Raw genomic sequence first — 16,336 nt, 5'->3', positions numbered from 1 at the left:
CATATGACTTTAAACATCGACGCAGACTAATGCATGAATGAGTTGCTAAGTCTTCTTTGCAGGTTCCTCTCGTTTTCCCATTTTCAATTAAAGTAAGACAATTGTGCTGTTTAATCATTCATAATTCCATCATGTTCAGCCTAAACAACTATTCACCTACTCACCTCGTGTTGGAATGCTTCTTCCTTTTTCACTTTAAATACTCACAAATTACGTACACCCATAATAGACCATACCATAGCATGAGAAAATCCACTAATGGCATCTTCAACAACATTGTGTTTGGGTGTTCTGATTTCTCTGATATTGTTCCATAAGTTGCATGCTTCATCTTCCTTCTCTCTCTCCGTAGAGAAGTTGAATGAAGACGTGATAGTGTCATCACCCAAACCAACATTCACAGCAGGCTTTTACGCCGTCGGACACAACGCTTTCTGCTTCGCAATATGGTACACCAACTCACCCAACACCCTCGTTTGGATCGCCAACCGGGACCACCCCGTTAACGGAAAACGCTCCACCCTCTCCCTTCTCAAATCCGGCAACCTCGTTCTCACCGACGCCGCCCAGTTCCAAGTCTGGTCCACCGCCACCGCCACCACATCCAAACAAGTCCACTTACGTTTGCACGACTCCGGCAACCTCGTACTCTTCGAAGATTCCTCCAACAACACTGTTTTGTGGCAGAGCTTCGATTTCCCAACCGACACGCTTCTTCCAAATCAGCCTCTGAGAGGGAGCACCAACCTGGTTTCCTCCAGAAGCGGGAGCAACCACTCCTCCGGTTTCTACAAGCTCTTCTTCGACTTCGAGAATGTTCTACGCCTCATCTACCAGGGCCCTCGAGTTTCCAGCGTTTTCTGGCCTTACGCTTGGCTTCAGAACAACAACTTCGGTAATGGCAACGGCAGATCTACTTTCAATGATAGCAGGGTTGCTTTGCTTGATGATTTGGGTGCCGTGCTTTCTTCCGACAACTTCACTTTCAGAACGATAGATTACGGGACGGTGCTTCAGCGGAGATTGACCCTGGATCATGACGGTAATGTGAGGGTGTACACCATGATAGATGGAGAAGAGAAGTGGGTGGTGTCAGGGCTGTTTCGCCCCCAACCTTGTTTCATTCATGGCATTTGTGGACCCAACAGCTATTGCACCAATGACCCCACCATTGGAAGAACGTGTTCCTGTGTTCCAGGTATTTAAAGCACAAATATTGTACCTGTTACTAGTTTTAGTACGATGTCAAGCATAAATATTAAAACATGTTTGGTACCGTATGCTGGAATATTGCATAGAGAAAGACTTACCAAGTGCTTGTATATATGGATTTTCATTGCAGCACTTGTCTGCTTCTGTTTTGGTGAGGTTCGCGTGTTCATTCATGATTTTTGTTTATGCGATCAGGTCACAGTTGGAATAATGCTCAAGACTGGTCTCAAGGTTGCGAACCAAATTTCCAGTCTTGGTGCGGCAACACACCGCAAGAGTCTAACTTCTTGACCTTGCCTCAAACGGACTTTTACGGATACGACTATGGTCTCTATTCGAATCACACGTACCAACAATGTGTGGATGAGTGTTTAAGGTTGTGTGAATGCAAAGGGTTTCAGTTCAACTTTCCGAAGCAAGATGGGCAAGGTAGTCAGTGCTACCTCAAGAGGCAGTTACTAAATGGGCATCGTTCAGCGGGTTTCGACGGAGCATTCTTCCTGCGACTGCCCCGTGACTTTGATGACATAGGAATTGTACATAATGGCAATGGCATGGTATGTGGGGGGAGTAGTGCAGTAGAGGAAGTTCTAGCGAGACCATATACCAAAGAAAAAGGAAATGAGTTGGTGAAGTTCATGTTGTGGTTTGCGGTTGCCTTAGGTGGAATTGAGGTTGTGTGCATCTTTGTGGTGTGGTGTTTCTTGTTCAGGAAAAATACTGATAACGAAGGCTATGTTGTTGCCGTGGAAACGGGGTTCAGGAAATTCAGTTACTCTGAACTGAAACAAGCCACCAAAGGTTTCAGCGAAGAGATTGGAAGGGGTGGTGGTGGAACAGTGTATAAGGGTGTCTTGACAGATAATCAAGTGGTGGCAATAAAGCGTCTGCATGAAGTAGCAAACCAAGGAGAAAGCGAGTTTCTGGCTGAGGTAAGTATCATTGGAAGGCTTAACCACATGAATTTGATTGGCATGTTGGGGTATTGTGCAGAGGGAAAGCATAGGTTGTTGGTTTATGAGTACATGAAGAATGGTTCTTTGGCTCACAACCTTTCATCAGCTTCAAATGCACTTGACTGGAGCAAAAGGTATAACATTGCTGTGGGAACAGCAAGGGGTCTGGCCTACTTGCATGAAGAATGCTTGGAGTGGGTTTTGCATTGTGACATCAAGCCTCAAAACATACTTCTTGACTCTGATTATAAACCAAAAGTAGGGGATTTTGGGTTGTCTAAGCTACTTAACCGGAACAATGTCAACAATTCAAGCTTCTCAAGGATAAGAGGAACAAGAGGTTACATGGCACCTGAATGGGTTTTCAACTTGCCAATCACTTCCAAGGTTGATGTGTACAGCTATGGCATTGTTCTCTTGGAGATAATCACTGGAAGGAGCCCAACAACAGGTGTCCAATTCACAGAGTCAGAATCAGAGTCAGGTCATAATGAGAGATTGGTGACATGGGTGAGGGAGAAAAAGAGGAAAGGATCAGAAGTGGGAGCATCTTGGGTGGATGAGATCGTTGACCCTGCTTTGGGATCGAACTATGACATGAATGAAATGGAGATATTGGCAACGGTGGCTCTGGAATGTGTAGAGGAAGAGAAAAACGCGAGACCCAACATGAGCCAAGTTGCTGAGAGGCTCCAAAATCATGACCATGATTCAAGATAGTTTGAACAAAGAGGGGTCTTACGGTTGTCACTTCCTTTGTTTTTGTTTTGTTTGTTTTGTCTGTCATAATTTGCATGTGCTTGTGGTTCTTCTTCAATCTGTTCTGCAGTTCAATGCAGTTGTTATATATTTCTGTTGGTTATATAAAATATATACAATTGGCTGAAAAAAATAGAGGATATATTTTTTAGAAGACATTTCTTTTATTCAATTGTGAAATGTAAATTTATACTTTAAACATTGATGAGGTGAAAAAAAGTACACAAAATCAAAAGCTAATTAAAATAACAAATTCTTAAAAATCAAATCAAATAATATGAATTCTTTATAGCCTAAAAAGTTTCTTAAAAAATATTATTTAACTCTTTAGCACCTAAAAATCAAGAGAAACATAATGGATATTTTTATACATGGATCAATTGTCTGATACAAACCAAGACAACAAGAATATGACCAAAGATGCAAACTATGAAAGGTCATCTCAACATTGAAGTGAAGACCTCACCAGAGGGAGAAATGGACAAAGACCAGAGCATCTCAAGTTCTTCCTGCTGGTCTTCTTAAGAATAAAATAAGTTGTAAATAATTTGGACTTACTTTTGGGGTCTAAATAGCAAATATAGGCTAGAATAAGGTACCTTTAGCATAATAAGCTAAAATGCTTGTTCCTAGCCCTTTTGGAAGACATTTTGACCTAGTTTCTAGAAGGACAAGCCTAGGATGCGGTCAAACCCTAAGGTTGTCCATTTTTTCCCTTTTCCCATCCTACCATTTTATCTTGTTCTCCAAGGCTCCTTCACCTATAAATAGGAGACCTACCTAATGTATTTGACTAGTTGAAATTAATAAAAGAAGAGTTACTCTGCACAAATTGTGTGATGTGTTAGTGAGGTTGGAATTCCTCTTAGCATTTAGGTCTTATCTTGTGAGTTTTGAGAGCTCTCAAGTGGCGGCTATCTTCACTTATCTTGGAGGCCAATCACACTCCAAGTGGCGTCTTCCACTTCTCAAATCCATCACATAAGCTTTCTCCTTCCTTCATCTATTCTTCCTTTGTCATTCTATTTTTACTCTTTGTATCATGTTCTTGTTTGGTTTTCCTTGTTTCCATTCGACAATTCTATTTTGGTTTCTTTTCCTTGTTCTTTAATTCCGCACCTTCTAGCATCATTTTCACCTTATAATTGTCTTTTCCTTTTGCCTTTGTGAAATGAACCTTCACATCTACTTAACCACTTGGTTAAGTTAATGTCCAATGGGGATTTTCCTAAGGTCTTCACTCTTAAATTCCTAAAATCTCAATCTAAGTAAAGTGTCACACCAAAAATATGAACAATCCTAAAATCAACTCACATCACTAACACTCATTCTTAACATTTAAGCTGCATGTGCCATATCTTTTTCTAGGAAACTCCCTTCTAATTTTGGGTAGATTCATTGTTAGGATGTGTGTTTTTTATGTTATGTTTCATAATAGACAAGTTGTACTTCTCCATCTTTCTAAATTTCTTTTAAAATAGAACTTGATTTTGCTTTATTATGAATTTTTTTGGTTATTTGCTAAATATCAACATCATTGTCATCTAATGTATGTGTGCTCCTTGTTAGTTCCATGTTCATATTTGTAATAAGTTTTCTAAACCAAAAAGCTATTCGCATAAACAATAACACCAATGGCTTAATCTAGCATGTTAGAAGCTTGCATTGCTAAATGGTAAATCCTAAACAATGATTGAACCACTAAAGGATGATAAAAAAAGACAAAGATATGGAATACATATTCAAGTATGAGATTGTGATCGATGTCGTTTCATAATCAAATTAAAAACAAATTGAGTATAAATCGTCTCACGTTGTGATCAACTGTTTAACGCTAAAGAGATGATAGTATAGATAGGATCAATTAATATTAAGTTATTTTCCAACGACTCCAATATAAATCCAGTCAAACGGTGTTCACAATTCATTTACAAGTAATAAAAGTTAGTAATAACTATAAAGATTAAAGAAAGTTTAAGGATGTTTAGCCGAAAAAGTAAAGTAGATGATGAAAAACTATAAAAAAAAGTAGGTTGACTCTCAAGTGCTATTGTGGTTTAGATATTGTTCACAAATTCTCAGTTTTCAACAATCTAGAATTTTCGGATTTTGTACCCTGTTCTGTCACAATTCTCTTTATTATTTTTTTTCAGTCGATTTGCTTCCTAACTTGTTTTAGAGATATTATAGATTTTAGTCTCTAATTCTTTCACTCAGATTTCATTTTCAGTTTTTGAGTCAGAGAAGGAACTTGAACTTTGTTTGATCAAGTCCACTCGCATGAGTAGAGACTCCTATCAAACTCGTGCACCAGTGTAGTAGATGATTCTATTAGACAGTCTAGTCTAAAACATTCACATCAGAGTCTTTCTACACCATTGTCTTCATTAAGTTTGATGTTGCTAAAGTGCTTCTTTTAGTTAAGTCTTTGCAAAGGATTCGTTGGACCATCTACTCCATGTAACTATTAAACTATCTAGATAGACCATCTATTATGAGAAATATTAGACCGTCTACTGTGACTAAACTAAAATTACAAGATTATCAGTAAAAATAGTTAAGGCTCAAATAAACCCTATTAGATTATTACTATTTAAAACAATAGATTTATTCATAATTAAAATCACTAGTGCAAAAAGCTCAAAACAATGGCGCCTTATAAAGTGCGACTTTACGAACAGACGCACTCGTAAAAAATACGATGACACTTTTGAAATTATGTTCATTTACAAATGCAACTCTTTGTAATAGCCGCACTTGTAAATCAAGCGCTTTGATTTACAAGTGCGGTTATAGTTAAAGTCGCACTCATAAATCAAGCGCTTTGATTTACGAGTGCGACTTTAACTATAGCCGCACTTGTAAATCAAAGCGCTTGATTTACGAGTGCGGCTATTACAAATAGTCGAACTCGTAAATCATTTTTACCCTAACTTTTCACTTCAGAAGCGCGCCATTCACTACTCTTTCTTTCTTTCTTCAGAAGCGTTTCGTGTTTGCACTATGCTCTCATTTGCGCTTCGTGTTCCTCTCTTCTTGTAGCGTTCGTGCCTTCGTGGTAAGTTTGTGAGCTCTCTTTCTTCTTCACCAATGTATTTTTCGTTCATACAGCGTTATTAATACTTTTCATATGTTGCATTGCCTTCATTGATACGGTTGCATTGCCTTCGTAGGTTCCTCTGTGGTTTCTTGTGTGCTCCGTTGCTGCTTCCGCGTCCACCGCCTCATCCGTTGCCGCCGCCGTGCCACTCTTAGTAACGTTGCCTTCACACACAAGGTTAGTGATGTTTTGTATTTTTTGATTTTTTTTAATGTTATGATTTTTTTTATGTATTAAATTTGTATTTTTTAAAATTTATATTATTTAGTGTTTATTTTAATTTTAATTTATATTATGTTATTTTAGAATAAAATTATCGTGTTTGTATTGAGTCCGAGGGTGTGTTCCACCCTCGGCAATTGATACGTGCTGGTATTGAGTCCGGAGGTGTTCGACCCTCGATAGACGTGTTGGATAGAACACTGATTAAAAATCACCTGAATGACTATTTCAAAATAGAATGGATCGAAATTGGATTAATTCTCTTTGCATAAGTGATAAGTACGAAAGAGGAGTAGAAGAATTTATACAATTTGCATAACGTAACGCGATTAATAGTGGTCATGATGGAGCAAAGATCAGGTGTCCATGCGTTAACTGTTTAAATGGAAGGATATTGGATGTTAAGATAATGAGGGAGCACCTTCTATGTGATGGGTTTCTTCGATCTTATAAAACTTGGACATGGCATGGTGAATTGTTAAATTTACCACATGTTTTCGTAACTAAAGAATATGTGGGCTCCACCATGGATGATGCAGTACATGATGATGTAGATGATGATTGATTGGAAGACATGATTCGTGATGTGGGAGTTGAGTCTTTTGCAGAAGTGCATGGATAAGGAAGTATGTCAAGCGGTGCAGAGATTCCATTGTATCCTGAATCAACTAACTTCACATGGTGGTCGGCGATGTTAAGATTGATGAATTTGAAGACAATAAATGGATGGACTGATAAAAGCTTCACGGAATTGCTTCAGTTGTTGAAGGATATGCTTCTAGAGGGAAATACTCTACCTAATCGTAATTATGAGGCCAAAAAGATTCTTTGTCCAATGGGTATGGAGTATAAAAAGAGACATGCATGTCTTAATGATTTTATATTATACCAAAAAGATTTTGAATTGTTGAAAAGTTGTCCGAGGTGTGGGTTATCACGTTATAAGTTGAAACAAAAAGATGATGATACTATTGAAGATATAGAAAAGCATGGACCCCCAATGAAGGTTATGTGGTATATTTCCATCATTCCAAGGATGAAGCGTTTGTTTGCAAACCCAAATAATGCTAAGAATCTTATATGGCATGCAAATGAGAGGAAATGTGATGACATGTACCGACATCCAACTGATTCTATTCAGTGGAAGAAATTTGATGATGAGTTTCCAGAGTTTGGTAAAGAATAAAAAAATATTCGACTTGGTTTAGCTATAAATAGAATGAATCTGTTTGGTAATATGAGTACAAATCTCTATTCATGGCCTGTTTTACTAGTTATTTACAACTTACCTCCTGGATTGTGCATGAAGCGAAAATACTTGATGTTGTCTATGATGATATCCGGTCCGAAACAACTAGGGAATGACATAAATGTTTATCTTATTAGAATGGATGACTTTAAACTAGAGGGGGGGTGAATTGTTTAAAGAGGGTTTTCGCAAACTTTTAAGCCAAGAATGAAATTACTTCGAGAAACAAATGATAAGAAATTCAGTTTTCCAAAACACAAAGCAAAAACAACAGCACCAGAAAAACAATCAGTTGTTTCGCAGAAACAATCGGTTGTTTATACTAGTTTGCAAATATTAAAACTGAATTTAAAGAGATTAAGGATAGAGAGAATGCACACAGATGTTTATACTAGTTCACTCTAAACCCAGAGCTACATCCAGTCTTCTCAGAAACCACTGAGGAATTCCACTAAGCAATCAAACCTAGATCACTTACACCACAACCAAATAAGTGACCTTGATCCCCTCAAGACACACACTCCTCTTAGTCAACACACCAACACTAAGAATCTTGATCCCCTCAAGACACAACACTTCTCAGCAAACACACAAGGTTTCTTTCAACAGATACAAGGATTACACTTGTTACAGAACGAATCTGAAATCAATACAAGAGAAAATCCTAGCTCACACACTTTGATCAATCTCAATCTCTAAGCAATCTTAACTTTTCAAAAACTCAAAATCTAATCAAATCTGTTTTTCTGTATATATCAAAGTTGTTGTTTGTTATCAAATCTTAACAAACTATTAATTGCATTTAACGATTGGTCAAAGCATATAAAACTGGAGCGTAAAGAGTTAGAAAATCATTTAATGCTCAGTCAAAGCACAAAACAGTTTTCTGTTATGGCACCAAAAAAAACAATCGGTTGTTTCCACGAATCAATCGGTTGTTTTGGTTTTGACAGCAAGTCAACCATAAAAATAGTTTTCAACCTTTTCTAAAAACACCTAAGTACAAAACAATCTGTTGTTTCTACAAAACAACAAGTTGTTTTTCACTTAGCTTGAAAAACACTTTTCTTTTAAAAAGGATTGAGAGTGAAGTACTCAATGGCTACCACCAGGTACTTCATCTGGCAAACTGCTAAGGGAAACGGACCCAAGATGTCAATCCCCCATGTGTGGAAAGGCCACGGGCTATGGATCAATTGCAACTCCTTCGGGGGCGTATGATGCGAGTCGGCATGCTATTGGCATTGTTTACACCACTGTACGTACCTTGAATAGTCCTCCCTCATGGTCGACCAGTAGTACCCTGCTCGAACAACCTTTGATGAGAGAGCTCATCCACCGATGTGACTCCCACTAATACCTTCATGGAGCTCAGCCATGACACGTGTGCACTGCTCACCACTCACACAGGACAGGATAGGGTGAATGTAGCCATGCCTGAACAACTTTCCATCTACCAGGGTATACCTTCCTGCTTTCTACTTAATGATTTTGGCCTCCGTTGGCTCCAGTGGGAGTAAACCATCAGCCAGGTATCGCCTATAGGGTGTCATCCAGGTTTCACCCATGTCGACTAGTCAAACGTCCAACGATTCTCCCACTGAAAAGTTGTATGAACTTATCTTGGGTACCCTCAACGTTTCCTGGGTCAAATACCGGTGACCTCTCCTTCTGTCGTCGAACTTGTTGGACCTCTTGTGGGCAGCCTGTGGTGGTCATGGGTGCTTTTAAGGTTTCCTGGATAACTGTCCTTTGTTGGCCCCCCTACTTAAGCTGGCGAGCTTCGCCAGCAAATCAGCTCGGACATTCTGTTCCCTGGGGACGTGCACCAACTCAAACGCAGCGAAAGCCTCTTTCAAGAGCATAACATACTTTAAATACGCGACCATCTAGGGGTCCTTGGCTTGGTACTCGCTCGTAACTTGCCCAATTACTAGTAGCGAGTCACTCTTTACTAATAAGCTCGAGCACCCATCTCTTTTGCTAGCAGCATCCCTGCCACCAAGGCCTCATATTAAGCTTGGTAGTTGCTAGCTTTGAAAGTGAAACGTAGAGCCTGCTCGATCAGTAACCTGTCTGGTCCTTCGAAGATGATACCAAGCCCACTGCCTTGATGGTTAGAGGACCCGTCCACAGAGAGGACACACTAGAAATCTCCACTGTCTTGGTGTGTGGCTGTCGAGAAGAGTTCTACCACGAATTCAGAATAAACGTGACCCTTGATAGGTCCTCTCGACTCATACTACACATCAAACTCGGAAAGCTCAACCTCCCAATGCACCATCCGACCCGCCATATCAAGTTTCTGCAATACCTTGCGGATGGGAAGCTCAGTTATCACAATCACCGTGAAACTCTGGAAATAGTAGTGGAGCCTTTGTGCTACAAATACTACTGCTAGAGCCGCCTTCTCAATGGCCTGGTAGCGCACCTCGGGCTCCTGCAACACTTTGCTAACAAAATATATAGGCCTCTAAACGCGATCTTGCTCCTGGACTATGACTGAGTTGATCGCCTGATGGCATTGAGGTCTTCTCTTTTGTGTTTTTAGGGTGGTTTGCGGAAGCTTAGTGGTTTATTGAAGGATCAAGGCCCTCCTAGGAGGTTTGGTTGCCTTGGAGGTGCATGAAGAGTAGGGAATTTAGGGAGGTTCGGCCAGCCCCTTTGGAAGGTGAAAGTATTGAAGATTAAGACCTAAATTCTAGGCAAGGTAGTAAAGTATGGCTCAAGTTTGGCAGCATAACAATACTCAATTTAATCTTGCAAAAATGAGAGCCAAGCACCTCCTTATATAGGATTGGAGGGCTGGAATTTGAAGAGCCAAATACAAATGAAATGTAATCTAAATGACATGCAAATGAAGGAGCACATGGAGACACATGGAGCACATGGCACATAGGAGCACATGGCCTCCTAACCTTCACATGGTTACACTAGATTAGTGGTAGGTTCTAGAAAACCGTAACGAATCCTAATTTGCAGAATTTAAACAAAGGTTCACAAGGCTATGCTATTTGCACCACAATTAAAACTAAGCTACACTTATTTGGCCTTCTTGAACATCAACTCTCTTGGTCCTAGACGCTTCTTGTGGGTCCTAGACGCTTCTTGTGGGTGCCCTCCATGCAAGGTTGGTCCTAGACGCTCTCTTGGTTGCCTTTCATGCAAGGTTGGTCCTAGACGCTCTTTTGGGTGCAGGGGCCTCTTCCATCATCCCCTCCCTCTTGAAAAGGATTTTTCCTCAAATCCATTGCTTTTTCTTCAACTAGGGGGATGAATGTGGCTGGATGGTGTCCATCATCTCCTTTTTCTTGAGAAGATCTATCCTCAGACCTACAGATTTGATCTCGAATAACAGCCTCTTTCTTCGTCAAGGTTTGTCCTCCCGGATCAAATGTCCATCTATGGGAATCTTGAAACAAAGCAAAGGATTAATGTGAGCAATTGGAGAAAACGCAATTGTATGAAGTTGCCATTTTTGTTTTTCTTTTGTCTTTGGCAACTTTTCACAATATTTCTCTTTTGATGGTTGTATGTGTTCTCTAATCCTCTTATGCTTTGTAAAATTTTCAATAGTGGTTACTTTTTCCTTAGGCATAATTCCTTTAGGAAGTTGTAACAACTCAAAAAGAGAAAGAGGACTATGTTCACATACAACTTCAAATGTAGAAATATTAGTAGTCTTGTGTACTACTCTATTGTATGTATGCTCAATAGAAAAAGGATACTCATCCCAAGAGTTGTGGTTGTCTCTTATGATTACTCTAGGCATAGTAGAAAGAGCTAGGTTTTCAATTGTATTTTGACCATTCTTTTGAGGATGATAAGAATTTAAAGTGTACAACTTAGTTGCATGTTTTCACAAGAGAATCCTCAAATCATGGTTTGCGAAATTTGGAGCTCTATCCAACACTATGCTTGAGGATAAACCATGAAGATGTATGACTTCTCTAGAGAAGAGTTTATCCATATCCATGAAAATGGAATCAAAACCTTTTGTTGTCCTAGGAAGCTCTAATATGAAATTTAGGCTTATGTCTTCCCATGGATCATTTGCAAAAGGTGAAGGAGTATAGAGTTCATGAGACATTGCCTTAGGTGTAGTTTTAAAACAAGAGATGTATCTAGGGTAATGTCTTTGAATATTTTTTCTCATGGGTGACAAAAGTTTTCCTTTTAAAAGCCCTAGAGTTTTATCAACTCTAATTTGGCCCGTGAGTTCTCCTTCATGAAGAATTTTTCTCTTATGTGTAAAGGTAGTCTCGTTGTTACAACCATTGTTTATGAGAATTTGTGCACTTTGCAATGGTTATCTCAACAAGACATGACAAGTTTCTTTAGGTACTACCTCGCATAAAAAATTTTCTTTGTAGATGCCTATAGATAACTTGACCTTCACTTGGTGATATCTTAGCACATATGAGAAATAATCTACTACATTTCTATCTATGCAAGCCTCTTTTAAGAATTCTTCATTTTTTACTAGGCTTGCAAGTGTTCCTTTACAAAAGGTAAGGCTAGGTTGTTCAACAAGAAGCATATTTTCAAAGGTATTTTCAACTTTTCCTTCTTGTTGAATGACCTTGTGGGAAGGAACACTCTTCTCTCACGCCTTTTGCTTTCCAAGGGTTTTCTCTTGCTTTTCTATTTTTACATTTTCATCACTCTCACTAGCTTCTTTTTCTTGGCTACTATTCTCATCTTTGTCCCTTAAGATCATAGATCTTTCATTGGAACATTGAGATGCTAAATGGCCCTTACCAAGACATTCTAAACATTGAATTTCTCTAGCTTGAGTGTGTGAAATATGCTCGGCTAGGTTTTGGGAAAGTTCTAGAGATGTTTCTTTTATATGTTCTTCCCCTCTATGGAACTCATCCTTGTCATAAGATACATAGTATGAACTTTGTTTTCGACTTGATTGTTTTCTCAAAATTTGTTTTTCAACTTTAATGCTAAGTTGAATCAAGTCATTTAAATCTCTATAAGGTAAAAGTTCAACTTTGTTTCTTATCTCAAGTTTGAGACCACTTAAAAACCTAGCTATGGTGGTATGGTTGTCTTCGTTAATCCTTGCCCTCTTAATATATGACATCATCTTTTGCCAATATTCTTCTACACTCAAATCTCTTTGATGAAGTCTTTGGAGCTTGTCCATCAACCTCTTATTGTAAAGTGAGGGAATATGGCGACATCTCAAGGCTCCCCTAAGGTCATTCCAATATGTAATGGGAGGGTCCTTGTGGAGATGTCTCTCTCTTTTTAGGGCATTCCACCAATACATAGCATCACCTTGAAAACTTAAGGTAGCTAAGGGTACTTTCTTTTCTTCACTCACATGGTTGTAAGCAAACAATTGCTCTACACTCATCTCCCAATATAGATATGTTTCTACATCTTCTTTTCCATAGAAATGAGGTAGATCTACCTTAACTTCCTTTAGGTTTTCTTGTCTCTCTTTTCTAGCTCTCCTAGGGGATGGTTGATGATATTCTTTTATCCTAAGACTTTCTTCCCCAAAAGAATCATAAACTTGAGAGCTATATGCATGAGAATGTAATTTTTTTGAAATTTGAGACTTCTCATCCTTTGCTTTATTCAATTCATTAGTTTTGTCCTCATTCTCCAATTGTTTAGATGAAATTGATTGAATATCCTTGGAAAGTTGTTTTAAAAGAGATTTCAAGGATTTCACATCACTTTTAAGAGATTTAGAGGAGTGAGAAGACATGACTAAAACTTTGTGTTTAAAAGTGCTTTACTTTAAGAAGGAAGAGGAAAGTTAATGAAGTTAGTTTTCCAGGTAAGAGAGGTGAGTCACTAAGGACTACTTAAATACCAAGTCTTGCCTTAGCCAAAAACTATCCCTCAAAATCTTCACACAATTCTTTCTTTAGGTAAATCACTTAGAACACAATGAGGATGGAGAAATCAAATTTTATGCAAGAAAACAATGCAAGCTATCTAACAACTAAAGCAATTTATCAAAGCTTTAAACAAAGATAAGTATAAGCAAATTAAGAAAAACTAAGCAAAAGCAATTAACAAAGGCTAAACTAGAAAGCTTAAACTAGTCGTTCCTAGGTGAGGTTTCTTAGACACTTTGAGCCTTTGAAGACACACTCACCGTCTAATTGCGTGATTAAGCTACTAATTAACAAGAGTGAAATGTAATTACAATTCAAGAAATGCAAAGAAATTAAATTGCACAAATTAAATTTCAGCAAGGCACTCTTTTGACTTGTTGTTACTCTTCTTGGTTGTGCCCTTCACGGTGTATGGTGTATTTTGGTTTTGTGTTTGTTGCTGCCCCTTGCCTTGATCCTCTTTGATTTAAGGAATTAAATTCTTCAATACAGTACCTATTAAGTAAAGCTAGACTCTCCTCAAGTCAAATCCCACTCAACAAGCACCAATTGATATTTATCCACCAACAAATTTAGAGGTCAAGAAAAGAAAGCAAGAAACAATTAAAATTTTAAAACAGCACCACTGCAATTGGATTTAATAATGTGACACAACTAGAAGGAGTTCAGAATGAATTGGACAAGCAAATAAAAAATAGGCACTCAAATAATGGATGGCACACAAAAGGAACCTAAAGATTGACACTAGAATTGATTTGAAAAACCAAAACAGCACCACTGAAAATATTGTGGTCCAGAAAGCGTGACTTAAATGATTTATGTTGAGTTGGCTATTTTTCTGAAAATTTAAACACAATTAATTCAGTTTCTTAACAAACTATTGGCGTTGGTTTCACTCCAATCACATGCCCCAATTAATTATGATATTTTATCCAAAAACAGTGTCCAATTACCGTCAGGTATAGTGCCAGAATGCACACTTCTTTTGTATATTTTATCTTTTTTTTCTATTTTTTTTTTCAACTGATTCTTTTTTTATTTTTGTGCTAACACCTCAAACTATTGAAATCCAGAGGCTCATAATTTTCTTATGACGTATTTAATTTTCATAAAGCAAAACAGTCAAAACAGATTTGTGAAAACAGAGGATTCTGAAATCTAGAATCAAAACAGAAAGATATACTTCAAAAACATAATGGAATTAATGTGATGGAATTTGTGTGGATCTAGCACACAAATATGAACTCAAACTAAAATGAAAAATGCACCAAAGGATCAAATCAAAACAGAATTCAGATTAAGCACTCAAATCAAAACAAGAAACAAATAATTCAAGAAAAGTACTACTAAGATTTGTTGACAAATTTTGGAAACACATGACTTGACAAAACTTATAGATTCAGAAAATAAAATGACTCAAACACATTAATATGAACCGAATAGAATTTCAATCAAGACTCAAGCAACCTAAAAATCAAAAACAACAACACAGTGTACCAAGAATCCTACACAAAAATTGCAAATAAGATGCTCAAGCACAATTTGAACAATTCTACCGATTGAAATGCTAAGAAGAGCATCCAACTCAAATTAAAATATAAAAAACAGCAAGACAAGATGAACAAAGATGAACAATATGAATATAAGAAGAACTCAAGCAGAAAAATACAAAGAGATACTTATCTCTTGAAGACCATAGCTCTGATACCAAATGATGGCATTGAGGTCTTCTCTTTTGTGTTTTTAGGGTGGTTTGCGGAAGCTTAGTGGTTTGTTGATGGATCAAGGCCCTCCTAAGAGGTGTGAATGCCTTGGAGGTGCATGAAGAGTAGGGAATTTAGGGAGGTTCGGCCAGCCCCTTTGGAAGGTGAAAGTATTGAAGATTTAGACTTAAATTCTAGGAAAGGGAGTAAAGTATGGCTCAATTTTGGCAGCATAACAATACTCAATTTAATCTTGCAAAAATGAGAGCCAAGCACCTCCTTATATAGGATTGGAGGGCTGGAATTTGAAGAGCCAAATACAAATGAAATGTAATCTAAATGACATGCAAATGAAGGAGCACATGGAGACACATGGAGCACATGGCACATGGGAGCACATGGCCTCCTAACCTTCACATGGTTACACTAGATTAGTGGTAGGTTCTAGAAAACCGTAACGAATCCTAATTTGCAGAATTTAAACAAAGGTTCACAGGGCTATGCTATTTGCACCACAATTAAAACTAAGCTACACTTATTTGGCCTTCTTGAACATCAACTCTCTTGGTCCTAGACGCTTCTTGTGGGTGCCCTCCATGCAAGGTTGGTCCTAGACGCTCTCTTGGTTTCCTTTCATGCAAGGTTGGTCCTAGACGCTCTTTTGGGTGTTGGGGCCTCTTCCATCATCGCCTGCTCTGTAATAGCGAAGTATAGGCGAAGGGGAGTACCTGGTAGCGGCTTGCACAAAACCGGCATGCTGGCCAAGTACTACTTTAGGTTGAGGAACGCTTCCTCACACTCGCCTGTCCATACAAACCGGTTATTCCTCTTTAAGCATTGGAAATAGGGATGTCCCCGATCCCCTCCAGCTGATACAAATCGCGACAGGGCGGCCATGCATCCTGTTACCTGTTGTACCTCCTTCACCGAGGTCGGGCTTCTCATGGCTATAATCATTGCACACTTCTCGGGGTTCACCTCTATTTCCCGCTCGGTGAGGAAAAACCCTAAAAACTTTCCTGCTTCCATCCTAAATACGCATTTTTCGAGATTTAACATCAATTTATACCTGGCTCTTGTGGTGAATAGCTCCTCTAGATCGGTGATGTGTTGGTCCTTCTCCTTGGAGGTGATGACCATATCATCCACATATGCCTGCACGTTTCACTCTATCATAGGGACGAGAATGGTGTCCATTAGCCTCTGGTAGGTTGCGCCCGCGTTTTTAAGCCCAAAGGGCATCACCTTATAGCAATAGCTAGAGATCT

The 16,336-nt window shown here is 38.6% G+C and overlaps 1 protein-coding gene across 1 annotated transcript; it reads left to right on the top strand.

Annotated features, from left to right (window-relative positions):
• Positions 1-226: 226 nt before the first annotated feature.
• LOC137819581 (putative receptor protein kinase ZmPK1) lies at positions 227-3,053 on the top strand. The gene is made up of 2 exons (XM_068623476.2): positions 227-1,198; positions 1,408-3,053. The coding sequence occupies exons 1-2, from the start codon at positions 259-261 to the stop codon at positions 2,886-2,888; spliced, it is 2,421 nt and encodes an 806-aa protein (XP_068479577.2). The 5' UTR covers positions 227-258; the 3' UTR covers positions 2,889-3,053.
• The last annotated feature ends 13,283 nt before the right edge of the window (positions 3,054-16,336 follow it).

This window comes from Phaseolus vulgaris, chromosome 10 (assembly GCF_051622355.1).
Source record: "Phaseolus vulgaris cultivar YP4 chromosome 10, ASM5162235v1, whole genome shotgun sequence".
NCBI classification, from domain to species: domain Eukaryota; kingdom Viridiplantae; phylum Streptophyta; class Magnoliopsida; order Fabales; family Fabaceae; genus Phaseolus; species Phaseolus vulgaris.
The sequence above is the reverse complement of the archived record's forward strand: the minus strand, read 5'-3'. Positions and strand labels throughout refer to the sequence as shown.